At 33.6% G+C, this 16,013-nt stretch overlaps 1 protein-coding gene across 2 annotated transcripts in view; it reads right to left on the bottom strand.

Moving 5' to 3' along the window:
* Positions 1-16,013, bottom strand: part of LOC145249442 (glutamate receptor ionotropic, kainate 2-like) — a 1,370,511-nt gene that overhangs the window by 1,335,498 nt on the left and 19,000 nt on the right. For both annotated transcript variants that reach the window (XM_080110999.1, XM_080111000.1), the window contains exon 2: positions 5,696-6,366. In XM_080110999.1, the coding sequence (XP_079967125.1) occupies positions 5,696-5,807 (112 nt within the window). In that variant the 5' untranslated portion in view covers positions 5,808-6,366. The remainder of the gene's footprint in view (positions 1-5,695; positions 6,367-16,013) is intronic.

The following is a 16,013-nucleotide window of genomic DNA, read 5'->3' as shown; positions in this document are numbered from 1 at the left end:
ATATATATATATATATATATATATATATATATTTGCTTACAACCCCCCCCCTTGTTTTGAGGGGGTACAAATATGCTTAAAATAATCATCTGAAACTGAACACAACATATCGTGCTGTTGTAAGGGACAGAATTATAGATTTAAAAAAAAATTGTTTGCATACCTTATTTTGACGTCTGAAAATCAGAACTTCGGTTGTGTTTAATTATCCCGCTTTTGAGTTTTGAAGTGTGAAATTCGGTGAATATGTTAAGTAAAATAATTAATTTAAGTTAAGCAAAACAAAAAAAAAAAATTAATATTTATACGAAAAAAGCCATTTTAAAATCTTTGATAAATAAATCACCAATTTTTTTTTAGCGAGCCGAATAATGCATGACCATTATTAAACAGGGCATGCTTTGAAGAATCGATACGAACAAAAAAATTCGATAAATATTGTGCCCTTTGTGTTAAAAAAAGCATCATTTTTTTGATCCCGTTTGAAAACGTCTGCTGCCTTTCGACTACGGTGGACCAAACGCGCTGAAATAGTTTTTTTTAATTCTGCTTTAAATTGCCCCCCCTCCATTTTGGGGAGCCTAGCCCCCACTAACATACACATTAAAAACCAAACTCATGCAAATGGTCACCCATCTGGTACTGGCCAGCCTCAGCGTCAATAATACATTGAAATTTTCGTCACTGAAAATTAAGTTTTTTTGTCCTGTTTGGTCTTCCATAGTTTACTTTTTATTAAACACAAACGTAAACATTGTCGATCTAGTAACTGGTTGCCTATATGAATAAGTGGAATTATTTGAAATCCAGGTATTTATATTATAATATGTTTGCATATTCTCATAGAAAATCATCCTAAATCTTAGTTAGACAACAAATAAATAAATTAATTAGTTGAAAAACCCTTTTTTTTAATATTTATGTACGTTTTTTGTGCAAGACAAAAAATGTCAATTGGTAACTTTTTGGGAAAATTTAACATTTAAAATCTAATTAAAAATAGTAGAAAAAGTTTTACATTATTCTGTTTTCTATATGATAAAATTTAGGGTTTTATCTTTCTGGGGAAAAAAAGTTACTCAGAAATAATGGATTTTAATAAATGTAATTTCGTTTTAAGAAACAACAACAACTTGATTTTTCGACCATTTTTGGCGGTGGCTAGTAGTGGTCGATGGACAAAACTCAGAGGCCTGCAGTATTAATGCTGGAGTCCCTCAGGGGTCCATACTGAGCCCAACTCTCTTCCTGATCTACATCAATGATCTCCATAAACACATACTTAAATCATTCGTTGACAACTTTGCTGATGACACGACTATCTACGGCAACACACCAAAGGCTGTAAATGACAACGTTCTCTCTGATTCTCTCTCCTCTGATCTCGAGCGCGTGGTTCAGTGGGGGAAGTCGTGGCTGGTTACCTTTAATGCATCCAAAACCAAACTCTTATCTTTACATCATCAACGCTCTGATACCCATCTGCAATCAATTAAAATGGATGGCTGTCGTCTAGGAGAAGCCCCATGTTTTGACGAGCTTCTGGGTTTGACCTTTACTCTTGATTTGAAATGGGACACGTACATCAAGTCTGTTGCCAAGGTCGCTGGAAAGATGGTGGGATCCTTCTACCGCTCCAGAAGATATCTCACTCCTGATGCATTTCTCCATCTATATAAAAGCCAAGTACGTCCAAGGATGGAATACTGCTGCCATATCTGGACAGGAGCTGCTAAAAACAGCCTATCCTGCCTTGAGAGAGTACAAAATAGACTTCGTGGCTTAGTGGGGGATGCCCTTTTCTCTTCCCTGCAACCTCTCTCCCACAGAAGAGAGATTGCGAGCCTATCTTTGTTTTATCCTTATTTCCATGAAAGGTGCTCGTTCGAGCTCCAATCTCTGGCCCCCTCGCCAATCTTTTACGAAAAACTCCCGTCTAGCTGAAACAACTGTTAATAGTTTTCCCCACTCTTTATCAGTGCCTAAATCAAAACGTAGATTCCATGAACAAAGCTTCTTTCTTAGAAGTACACGCCTGTGGAACTCTGTCCCGTATGCCTGCTTCCAAGCTGACTACAACCTGGATTTCTTCAAGTCCAACGTAAACAAATTCATGATGAACTGCCCCCTTAAGAAGACAGTTTATTACATCTTCACACTAACGTACTGTACATGCAATGACCCTTATCCCTGAGTGGCTTCCGGGCCTTGATAAGTGGTGATCACCTTGTAAAAAAATACAATTTAATTTGCGTCTGGGAAGAACATATACGACGTGTGCATAACGCGAATATTTCGAAGAGTGATAATTATTAGGACTATGCCAACAGCATATTCTTATCCTTGTTTTGATTCTCACGTGTATATGCGTTGATATATGTTTTTATACAACGTGATGTGATCCTCGGTTGATTTATTGTGCCTGTGTCAGATATATATTCGAGATTCAAAGAAGATGAACACAATGTGCTGTTGTCATAGCCCTAATCATTACATCTTATTAGAAGGAAGACCCAATGTTGCTCGGGATTGGCTAAAGAACATTTTTTACACGATGCTCATAACATCATATTCTTTCCCTTACTATTGCCCCTCCCACCGGTTTCCTGCTAATATAATAGTTACTAATTGAAATCTAAGAATATCCGAATTATTGCCTAGTCATATAATTTGGAGTTCGTTTCAGCTGATACACGTATTTACAGTTTGGTTGCATAACTTGTAAAAATTTGGCACACAAAAGGGACGATAGTGACTGCCTTTTATACAGATGGTTTAATTTCATCAACGTTGAATATACTTAACGCTTAAAGGAGGGCGTGATCCCATACCTCTCTTACGCATGTACTTATACTGGCAAGCCGCCCAGCATTGCCTAGTCGTAAAATACACTTTAATATTTTGATTAATCCAGATGTCGTATTTATTGTTATATTATATTACATCCAATATACAGAAAGTACTTAAATAAAAATAAATTACACGTGCACCACCATCGGGACACGAACAACAAACGTTGAACTTACGATTTACTTTTCTTTTGACATTAATGAAGCTATGAAGACGTTTGCTGTAAGATTAAAAAATAAAATATGACGCAATTGCTATTGCGTTACGCATGCGTACGCGTAATACCGTCGCTCGTCCTCACTTGGCAAATTCCAGTTTATTTAATTTCTATATTTTTCAGCGATTTTTCCCAACTAAAACCAAATATAACGTTTTTCATGGGTTCGAATACCCTAGATATATTAAGTTTAATGTCTGTAGACTAAAACTGACAAAGGAGTTTGGTTGGCAAAAGTTTAAAAATAAATATATATACACATACACAAATATATATATATATATATATATATATACATATATATATATAAATGATGTCACTGTTTACTATAAACATTTTACGCGAATATTATGCAAGTATAAATTATGTAGAATATCTGTATGACTATAATTGCAAGTAATAGTTAACTATGATGAACATCCCATAAGAAAACGGGGGAAAATAATAGAGAATTAATTAAAAGAAAAAAAAACGTTTAAAAGGATATGCAAAATAGCTAGATTTTTTGCAGCTGAATGCAATTCCACGATTCATATTACAAAGTTGTAATTTCTTTTTTTAAAAATAAAATGTGTTTTAAACATGTATATCAACACACACACATAACATAAATTTATAAACGTATAGATACGTATATACATCAAACTGCATTTTAAAATGTTCTCCATTTGAAGGCAGTATCTAACATATAATGTAACATTTTGATTTTTTAAAGCAAGACTTGCAGGATGCTTTTGCTAAAAATCTACGGTTCTTTCTGATTAGTAATTCACGTTTATTATTATTGTAACGTAATATTCGCTATTAGTTTTAACATATTAAAATGTTTTTTTTAATATGTTGGAGAAGAATGTGAATTTGGAGCATATTTAAATAATCACTTGAATATAAAAATCCCTTCGACTGATAACTCATTTAAAATTAAGTAATATAATTAAAAAAAAAAATTACTGCATTTTGGAAAACAATGAATATTCAGTGAGCCCCACGTAAAAGTATACCGATCTCTCTAATCTTTCTATAATCAATATTTTTTTCAGATTAAGCGGCTCACTAAAAAGTAGCCCGATCTCTTTCCTATCTTTCTCTTAGTGACCAACTTGCACCACAAATCAAAATGCAATTCTGGCGCTACATGCGTCACGTCTCACAGATCACTGACACGAAGTCATAAAATTTTTACAGAAGAAATAACAGTAAGCAAAGGGTTATGCCCACCGCGTTTCTTAGACTTATGATCATGTAATTTTTATCTTCGGGGGACTTTAAAACAAAAAGTTTATGAAAATAATTCTCACAATCTAGACTAACTAAAGTATAACATTAGCAACGCTATCAGGAGAATCAGCATGGAAGATCTCCAGTCAGTATCGGCAAACGTCGTTAAATGTGCCAATAAATCCATAGATGTCAACAGAGTGTACTTTCAGAATCTTTTATAACATTAAATGTAATTAAAACACTACAGGTACTTGAAAAAATAAATAAATGTTCCTCCTCTCTACTACATTTTTCCGGGCCTACTTTTAAGTGGACAATCCTGTATATGCAGCTTGTTTTATCATAAAGGTAAACTACAACAGCGAGACGAATAAATTATAAACTGAGTATTTTCTTTGTAAATTTGAACAAGAAAAAGGAATAAAAAATAGTATTTTTAAAAAATTTCGACTGCAAATTTATTTCATTAGTATAACGGTAAGTTAACTAACTTAGCTCATTTTCCTTTGATAAGGTTAGTTTACTTCGCTTACTCTTGTAGTGACATGACATAAACACTGTGAAAAATAATTACCTTCATAATAAAGCTAATCTCTGATTATACGGCATAATCACGCTGACACACCGGTTTCCGTCAGATCACCGGAGTTAAGCAACGTTGAGCTGGGTAATTACTAAAATGGGTGATATATTTGGGAATTCCAGGCTGTATATAGAAGGACGTCGACATCTCCCTGAAAGAATTGCAAATACTTAACGTCATCATCTTCCTAACGGGAATATACATTCGACTGAGGACAGCTTGTAAATTTCATACTTCCATGGAACTTCCCCCTTCGGAGGAAGCCGGTTAAACCCAAATAGTGTTAGTGTCATTCTATGCATGCATACAATCTCCGAGAGGCAAGCTGACTGTTTCGGTCTAGCTGAAAGATTTCCATACAAAAAGCGGTTATCCATTTGAAACAGTACTAATAACATCTAGTCAAGCCATGCTAGACACAAATCCCGGCTTGATCGTCTCAACTTTAATTTATTCTCTACGCAATGCAAATCTTTCACGAAAATCACCCGTTTAGCAACAACTAATAACGATTTCCTTAATTCTCTGTTGGTGCCTAAATATAAATACAGATATCGTGAACAAATATTTTTTCTCTAGAACTTCGGCATGTTGAACACTTCTCCGCTTGTCTGCTTCCCAGCTAATTAGAACATGTAAACACGTTATTTGTTGAGCTTCCCCCTTTAATAATCAAATTATAACCAATTGCCACCACTAACAATTTTCAAGCCGTTCTCTCAGTGACCAAGTTGCACCCATTAACCCTTATCCTCGAGTGGCCTTCGGGTCTTGAAAAGTACTGACTCCTATATAATAACAAAGAAATGCATTTGTTTACTTACCTACTCGTATTGTCCTTGGAAGCGCTTGCACATATCGAAAGTTGTGGAGGCTCAATAAGGTTATTGAGACCATCACCAATAAAGGTACTCCTTCTTTCAGTACTCGGTCCATTTTGGTTTCTATGTATGTTTTTTTTTCAACTTATTAGTGGATCTTTTTTGTGTGTTGACTTATGTGTTTCTACTACCGATGCTAATAAAACTCTGAATACTGATGGTAAGAACAACAACGATGACAACGTTGAAAACTACATAAAAATGCACTAAGGCCAAGTATAATTTTGATTACAACATGAAGAAAAGCAAACGAAACTTTAAATTCTTTTCTTTCTTTATATAAAAAAAAAGATGAAGGGGCTTTCTGTTTGCGTGTTTCGAAAGTAAATTGATTCAATGATCGCGAGTTTTTATTATGGTTCAGATGAAACCTACTCGCGCGAAAGGAAGTGGAGAGAAGAAGTAGAAAAAAGAAGAAGAGATGATGACGATGTTCCAGTCAGTCTAAAGTGACGTCGCTCGTGCACATTACTCGCGGTTTCCGATGGTAACCTTGTCCTTTGTGCTTGGTTGATCGATGCATGCGAGCCGAGCTGCGCTACTGGCCGAGACACCATTTAACAATACTGCCATTTTATTCTATGGATAATATTTCGGCGAGCTCCCTCAAGGACCTGAAAAGATAAAAAAAATAAAGTTAAATTAGTAAGACGCAACATCATGAACATATATTATGCAATGCATGAAATTTTACTGTGCTAATTTTTATCGGAAAAATAATGGGAAATGGTGACAGCTAGCTTACAAGAATTTACTGATTAAAACAACCCCCCCCCAAAAAAAAAAATTAGCACTACAATAATAGCCCGTATAATATAAAGGACGTCCCAGAATATAAATTATTAACATTTTTTTTCTTGGAAATGTGCGGGAACTTTCTATTTGCTTTTAACAACTTTCTTGTGTATATTCTGAGCTGCCTTTTCAAATTTGTTTTTTTTTTCAGCAGCTGTTTTCATTTTTCTGTGACCGGCAGATGATTCGAAGAATATCGAAAATATTTATGTTACATGTGGAACATACATTGATTTTTTTTTAATTTTTGAACAATAATGATTTTTAGAAAAAATCAAAACAACAACAACAACAACAACAAAATGTATACTTGTGCAGTAGAAAAATGTTATTAATAGAATTGTTGGCGTTTTATATAATCACTAATTGGTGTTATGCCTAGTACAGGCATTGACGGCTTTAGCTGTCTATCCATCTCTCTCCCTTGAGGCATTCATGAATTCATTGTTGCTCATAATTTGTTTATGATGCATCTCGCTGTCGTAGAGTAGTTTGATAACAATCAGGTAGCACCTGTCTATAAGGGTAATCCCTACCGAGCGACGTCTGATTCAGAACCATGATGACGTTGTTTCAAGGCAACAGAATGTGATGTATTGCCATAGCTTTCTTTGCAGTTGTATGGAGAGTAGGTTGCAGTTTCTTTCTGACTATTGTACTTAGAGGTATCTTCGGCTCAGCACAACGAAATACGAAGCGACAAATAGAATTATTTCTTATTGCTTCAGTATTACATCGTCCAAGGATGGAGTACCGCTGCCACATCTGTGCAGGAGCTGCTAGAAACAGCCTATCCTGCCTTGACAGAGTACAAAATAGACTTTGTGGCTTAGTGAGGGATGCCCTTTTTCTCTTCCCTGCAACCTCTCTCCCACAGAAGAGACGTTGCCAGCCTTTCTTTGTTTTATCGTTATTTCCATGGTAAGTGCTCGTCTGAGCTCCAATCTATGGTGCCCCCTAGCCAATCTTCCACGAAAAACACCCGTCTAGCTGAAACCAATGTCAATAGTTTTCCCCACTCTTTATCAGTGCTTAAATCAAAACGTCAATTCCACGAACAAAGCTTCTTTCTTAGAAGTGAACACATGTGGAACTCTGTTCCGTTTGCCTGTTTCCCACCTGACTACAACTTGAATGTCTTCAAGTATAACACAAACAAATTCCTGATGAACCGCCCCCTTAAGTAAGACACTTTATTAAATCTCCATTACTAACGATTACTACGATACTATCCCATTGCATGCGATATCCCTTATCCCCACGTGGCTTCCGGGCTTTGATAAGTGGTGACCACCATGTAAGAAAATAAATCACTAATCTTCTTTCTATGACTTCACGTTACCCTGATCGGGGATTTAGTAGGTTCTCAATCACAGACTTGCGGAATTAAAGAGACGCCTTATTTTTCCTTTGACAGTGGCGCTGTTCCTCTACTCAAATATAAATTAATATATATATATATATATATATATATATATATATATATATATATATATATATATATATATATATAGTCTGATATTCTGTAATACATACATAAATATCCTTCCCATATATACATATATATATATATATATATATATATGTGTGTGTGTGTGTGTAACTAGGGAGAACCTACGCCATCTAGGGGTCAAATGCCGACTGAGAGTGTGTAACTCCTAGGATAACCAAAAAAAAAAAAAAAACAACAAAAAAAAACAATAGTTACGTTGGTTACGTCGATTTCACAACGACCACGTTATCCCGTTGCCTTACCATGCATAATGTGGAATCTAATGCTATATTACAACATTTCAAATTAAGGAAACAACATAACCGCTCCTCTCCGAAGTTAGAGCAATTGTAGTCAACAACAAATAATATTCTATGAAACCAAGGTTAAAAGATTAAACATTTTGGAAGGTTAAGAAATCAGAATCCTGTCCTAAATAGGGTTACTTATGAACCAAACCAAAACATGTTAGAATGTCTATCGTAACCCCGACCCCCTCACTGAAACTTCTCCTACGTCTAAATTAGACACTAAGCGTTTTCCGACTACTATTGCTAATAAAATTTGCCCTGTCAGAACAACCAAATCTTACACATTTCTGACGATGTCTTGATGAAAGACAAAAAGCAACCAAATCAAGATGCTTAACGATTGAACATTTACATTTGATTTACACACACACAAAAAAAACATCATCAGAAAAATTGAAAAAAAAAGAAGATATAATGAAACGAAGTCTCTCTGTTGTCTTTAACAATGTTTATTTAAATGGAAAATGCTGCCTAGATATACATGATATGTATATATACATATATATACATGCACATATATATATATATGAAATATATATATATATATATACATAATATGTATATATATGATATATATAAATATATACACATGATATATATATACATACATGATATATATATACGAGGGGCGTGCAATAAGTAATGCCCCTGACCAACTTCGAGTTGTCTGATCCAACTGAAATTTTGCATGTGCAATGATTTATATCTCTACGGATTATGTGGCAAATTACAGCTCTTAACGAAGTGTGGTTTCTGTTTTACAGGTGTTTGATTTGAGTCAGGTGTGAAGGAGCCTGTTGAATGTCGAGCAGTGATCCGGTTTTTTATTTGAAAGGACGCACACCACAGGAGACTTTTGATAATATGAAAGAAACTTATGGTGATAATGCCCCATCATATGACCTGTTAAAATGCTGGCATCGTGAATTCAAAGATGGCCGGAAGTCTGTGGAAACAGCTTCCAGACCTGGTCGTCCCCCTTCTGCCATTGATGAGGCATCTCTCCGTCAAGTTGAGGCTGGCATTTTGGAAGATCGGCGCATTCTTATTCGCCAAATAGCCCAAGATGTCAAGATTAGTACAGGGTCTGTGGAAACTAATGTGTTAGCAAATAGAATCAAATGGACTATTTAGCTGGGTCTGTATCTCGACCACTAGGAATTGTAACTTCCCGCGATGATAGTGTTAGTAGGCTTCAAAATGTTATGCACGCACATGCATATATGTATTAAAGCACATCTGATTGAACACGAAAGAGTTATTCTTTTTTCCGATTTTTCCTGATATTTTTTCTTGATATTTGTTTTATAATTCCGAAATTCGTTTTCAGCCTAACCGCATACTAATAAAAGTTGTTATTTTAAAGGAAAAGTTATAGTGGAAACCAAATAAAAATTTACAAAAAACTTTTATTTATATAGTTGCTTAAAAAAAACTGTATTATAGTCTGTTAGTCATTTGAAACGTAACGTTGTCTGACGTCACTTCCGTCGAATAGCTTTGTAACCAAAGAAGTGCAACTCTTAAGGAAAGTACTTATCGCAAGTCAAAGGCAGACACCAACCTTGGAATAGATCGAATTGTAAAAAAAGTTGTATTGGTAAAGAGTATTGCAATTGTTATCAATACTTTCGTTCAGGTAAAATTTATATTTTGCGTTCAAACCTCACCAGGGGCACAGTTATTTTATTAAATTTGTCTCAAATTGCAATATTAAGTCGATTGGTTTAGTTTTAGCTTTAGTTTCTTTAGTCTACATTGATGTATAGAAATTAAGATCCTGTGCGATATGGGATAGTCGTACAAATATTTTATATATTTACCATATATGGTACTAACCAGGCTCATCGTTACTTAATATCGGTGATCCGGCGAGAGCTGGTGTTTTAACGTTATTATGTTGCGCATTGACACATATAATGTACTGTATTAATAGATATATTTTATTTGATATAGGAACTACTTATGCATATTAAGGATTGTTTCTTTTTGTCATTGCGAGTTCTTAAATCGTATGTCTGTAAAAGTTCCATTTGCTATTGTTTTGAAACAATTCATTTTAACTGATGACTGATATGTTCCATCCAAATTACGAACCGAATTCAATTTATTACACATCGAACGATCTTATAACGGATATGAAATATCGTAATATTATACACACACTCAAACACGCGCGTGCGCACACATACACGCACACACATATAGATATATGCATGTATATGTGTGTCTGTATTCCCGTTTAATGCATTGAAGTATAAACATTTATTCAACTATTAAAGAAGTTTAAGAAAAGTAACAAAATAAAAATTAGATGAGACAAATATTTTTTGTCCTATGAAATTAGTTTTGGAATCAATAATCTGTTTATTTAAGTAATCGATAAAAAAGACGAACGGTTTATTGATTTACAAGATTAGAAATGATAAAATGTATTTTTACTTTTTTTAAGATGGCCGATGAATGCACTCATGGCTGAACTCTGATATGTGTGCTTGAGTAATATATTTCAAATAAGATTATATATATATATATATATATATATATATATATATATGTATATATATATGTGTGTGTGTGTGTGTACATAAATACTCGTATATATGTACATATATATATATATATATATATATATATATATATATATACATATGAGCGAAATATTCTGTTAGATAATACATTGACGTAATACTTTCAGGGTGATCTAAGCCAAAAAGGTTAAGCTCAATATTTAGAAATAGAGCAATATAAAAGTTTAGTGGTTAAAGTTAAATTCTGAAAATCAAAATATAAACCCATGTATTCGAGTTAAGAATTTAATGCTTGACACAAGGAATATATAGAGAGGAGTTTTGTTTATTTCTTTAATCCATGGAGTTTCAATACTGGCTTATATCATCAGATGAAATGAACTGCGGTTAGCAAAATGCACAGCTGTGAATAAACACGTATTTTGCTTTTCAGCACATATATTGAAAAGGTTACATTTATCTTTTCATTCTCTATGATAAATGAATTCAGTTTGTACATATCTATTATTAAATGGTGTACCTCTTGAAAGAGTAAAATGCACGTAAAATGGCGTCTCCGGTAAAAAAAAAAAATAAGAGAAAGAGAAAGATAATGTGAGAGAAGTGGAGCATGGAACGAGATAACGATCAAGATCTCGTAAGAGGCGTGAATAAAGTTCGATATCACGTGAGAGAAACAATCACGTGTGTGGTGTCAGGGCCCTAACACTGAAAAAATAAAATGTCCTTGTTACAATGAAAAAATAAAATGTCCTTGTTACACTGAAAAAATAAAATGTCCTTGTTACACTGAAAAAATAAAATGTCCTTGTTACACTGAAAAAATAAAATGTCCTTGTTGCAATGAAAAAAAACGAGCTTAATTATTTTCTATGCTTGTCGACTTTGCGACTGAAGCATACAACGTGTGTTGGTTCTCCATCCATAGCCCTTGAGCCCCTAGAGAGGCATAGGGCATCTACAACTTTTGTAGCCGTTTTTGTAGCGAAGAGTCCTTTTTACAGGGTGAGAGTGCTGGCTCTACGCCCAACCTTCCCAGAAGGTACATACAGCGCCTAGCCTTCGCAAAATGGTCACCCATCTTGTACTTCCCAGACTCAACGTTGCTTAACTTCGGTGATCTGGCGTCAACCGTTGTGTCAACGTAATTGTTCCCTATGTATTGTTTCTCTCTCAACGTTAAACAAAATGCAATATTGCGTTCTTTCATGTGTATAGGCAATAAGAGTTAAAGTTAAATGATCTGAATTAAAAAAAATCAAGTGAACGTCCAATTCAAAATACAAGGTCATAATCCGCTAAAAGCAACAAATGTACATTTTTTTTTATTAATTTGTAATCTATTATACAAATCTCAACCCTGTCTCAGTGTGTTTGTGTGTTAATATGCCCACTTTAAACTTTTAACATCCGCTTGGAAGCGACATGAACTTAGAACCGTAAGAAAGAGCGATCTTTTGGCCAAATACTATCGAAAAATTAGAAAAACTAGTACATTATTTTATGTATTAACGTCGTTTATTTAAAAGGAGTCAGGTAAAACGTTTGATTCGACGCTGTTTGTTTATCGCGCATGCGCGAACTCTCGATTCTTTCTTTCAGTTCCAAACCTAAATTTGCAGTATTATACATGTGTCGTCGTGGTCCAATCGATAACGTGTTCACTTACGAAGTTAGGTTATGCAAGTTCGAACGCGGCACGCGGCATTTTCTCTTCTTTTAAAATTCTCAACTTTAAAAATTTGACCATATTTTGACCCCTGTAACATTTACTGTTTTAGACTCAAATCGAATAAAAAATGTTTGATCGATATTCAAGTAACCTACATTTAAAACTTCAAGTGTTTAGTCCCAATATTGGTAGAGGCGTGTAGAGTTTTCAAAGGTCAATTCCTTGAACTTTGACCTTTTGATAGTTAAATTTCTGACCGAAAACCAATTAAAAAATTTTCGCAAATCTCAGTACCTCTTATGTCAAATCTCGAGTCCGTAGACTGGCGATTAACAGAGTAATTTGGTAAGGAAATGTACACAAGAAAACAGAAAATGTCACTTTTATAGATATACTCACAGTTCATCCCATCTTTGTTCAGGTCCTATGTACTGTTTATAACTTTATGTATATATATATATATATATATATATATATATATATATATGTATGTGCATATATATATATATATATATATTAACAAAGTTGTCTCATGTCAAGTAAACCTACATCTAAAATGTCAAGTGTTTAGACCCAAAATTAACGGAGAAATTTGGTTGTGTCTGCAAATGTCAACTTTTTTCACGTTGATTTCTTGGCCGCCAAACTTTCGCCAAAAACTGACTAAAAATCTTACCGCATGTCTGAATACACTTTACGTAAATGTTCCAGTGTTTAGACACTAAATTGGCTGAATAGTTTGCTAGAGAAAACAAAAGTAAACTGTATTGATCTTTGACTATTTCTCAGTAAAATTTTGGCAAAAACATATTGTCCTATGTCTGGATACACGTCATGTAAAATTTCAAATGTTTAGACCAAAAATTGGCTGAGTAATTTGGCAGAGACCGCAGAGGTAAAATATTTTAACTCACTCTCAATTTTGACCCCTTAACATTTATTGTTTTTGGCTCAAACTAAATGAAACCGTTTGATCAATATCCGTGTAACCTACATCTACAATATCGAGTGTGTAGACGCAAAATTGGTGCAGTAGTTTGGTAGAGTTTTCAAAGTTGGTTGAAAACCGATTAAAAAGATTTTCCCAAATCTCAATACTCCTTATGTCAAATCACGAGTCTGTAGACTGAAAATTAACAGAGTTGTTTGGTTAGTAAATGTACACACACAGACACACAGACACAGACAATTTAACTTTTATAGAAATAGAGTTATATGACTACATATGCAGTAATAACACAATTTTGCAGACATTTTAGTCGGAATAAGAAACTACATAGAAATAGGTACATATTGAAAATACTAAACTAAGAAAAGTTTATATTTGCAAGTTAAAGAATTATTAGGTAAACTATATATGATCTAGGGCCCCATAAAATGGCACTCATTGTGGTCGAACTTTTTAAAACATTTACAAAATTTATACAAAAAATATCTTTTTCATTACAAAAAGCCTTTATTTTTTAATCCATTACGATTGATATATACAAAGTGGGTACGTTTCAAGTAAAGGATTAGCCTATTATTCAACATATATAATGACAACTTCTCTCTCTTTAGACAATGGCATCTTGTGTATCAACAAACATATTACCTGTAAAAATGAACGAACATACAAAGGCTGTTTTTAGAGATAGCAAATGTTTAATTAAAATAAATCACACAAAAGTATTTTTGTTATACAAATATGTAGTGTATTATTATGATTAACATTTTGAATTTTAAATTTAATTACAATATCGAACACGTGACCGGCGGCACCCGGGAATATGATGTAATCTAGAGATCTAATTTTCACAAAATCTACGCATTAGATTAAGCTGTATTATTGCAATAAAGAATCGAATGTATCCTTTCAAGTAGTCTATTATGCCTAGTTTATCAGCGTAGACATTGGACTTTACATATCCACAAAGTAAATAATCTAATGGGCTAAAATCCTACGAATAAATTTGCCATCTGACAAGTCAATTTCCTGAAATTATTCGTTTGTCAAATATTTCTCTGAGATAATTGATCATATCATTTGAAAATTTCAAAAGATGCTCGGATGCCAGTCACTTCATGATAAATTGTCAAAACAAGCGAAACTTAAAACAACCAAGAGTTTCCAAATTTGCAATTAAAGAAAACAGAATTGTAAATTTAAAATTCGCAGCCTTTAAAAGACACCTGATAAAAACGACTCGCACATTACCTTGTAAGACTTTGTTTTCATAGTCAACTGTTGATACGCATAAACAGTTATGTAAATCCTAGTTTGTACTTTCTCCTTGTGAGGTTTCGTACATATTTTTGTTCCTTTTATTTTTAACTTTTTTAAATATATATATATATATTTATATATATATATATATATATATATATATATATATATATATATATATAGGGTGAACCCCCCCCCCCAAAAAAAAAAAAACAGAGGACAATCAATTGTTTTTCTGAGCATTTTACAGTCAACGGAGAAAAAATGGCTAAAGACCTAAGTGTTTGATGTGATTTTTTGAATATAATAAACTAGTTATGACCAAAGTTTCATTTCATTTAGACAAATATTAAGAACAATATAGTAATCGTTAGTTATGGAAATTCTGTAAATTTGTTAACTTAAGTGGAACGGCTCATTAAGGACTTGTTTACGTTGGACTTGAAGACAATCATTTTTTGCCATGATGTGGGTTATATTTATGAAATTAAAATACACTTAATTGTGTAGTATCCTCTTTTTAGTAACAACATACTACCATTGTGATACATATGTTTTTAAGTAAGGAACACCAAAAAGCTCAATTTCTTGAACCAATGTATTACATACCGAAAGCTGCGTTTGAACGAAAACGATGGGGTAACAGCTTCTACGATCATAGATGATCACAAGGAGGAGTTGCGAAACCACGTGATTCCGGGGCGAAGACATATTGCGTTTTTATCTGCGAATTTATAGGGAATGCCAACAACGATATATGACTATGCTTAATACTATCAAAACAGAGCACATTTATATTAACAATTAATAACGCTAAGTCATTTTCCAGGAATTACATTATTTCGCTCAAAATTATTGTGCTTGTTGTGGTGGCGGAAACAGAAACACAGTAATGATGACTTTTATGGTGAAGTAAGGATTGCCTAATCTCTAGCCAAGACAATGTATTTATGCATTAATTTGGAATTCTTAGTAAGTCATCTTCTAAAAATGATATCATTTTTATAAAAATTATGATAGCGGTGTTGGAAGAGAAATTAGTTTGTATATATTGTACAATCCTAATCTGAAGTAGGTTAATTTTTTTCATATATGCATTTAAATTACCCGTCCAAGAGTAGGTACAACTATTTCATGTATATGTTGAACATCACCCTTCCTAAGGTAGATAAAATTATTTTACATATGTGCTGTAAATTACTATCACAAGAGAGGTACAATTATTTTATATATGTGTTGTCTAATACCCTTCTT

This window comes from Euprymna scolopes, chromosome 28, assembly GCF_053919585.1.
Source record: "Euprymna scolopes isolate OS-2025 chromosome 28, ASM5391958v1, whole genome shotgun sequence".
Classification (NCBI taxonomy): Eukaryota; Metazoa; Mollusca; class Cephalopoda; order Sepiida; family Sepiolidae; genus Euprymna; species Euprymna scolopes.
The sequence above is the reverse complement of the archived record's forward strand: the minus strand, read 5'-3'. Positions and strand labels throughout refer to the sequence as shown.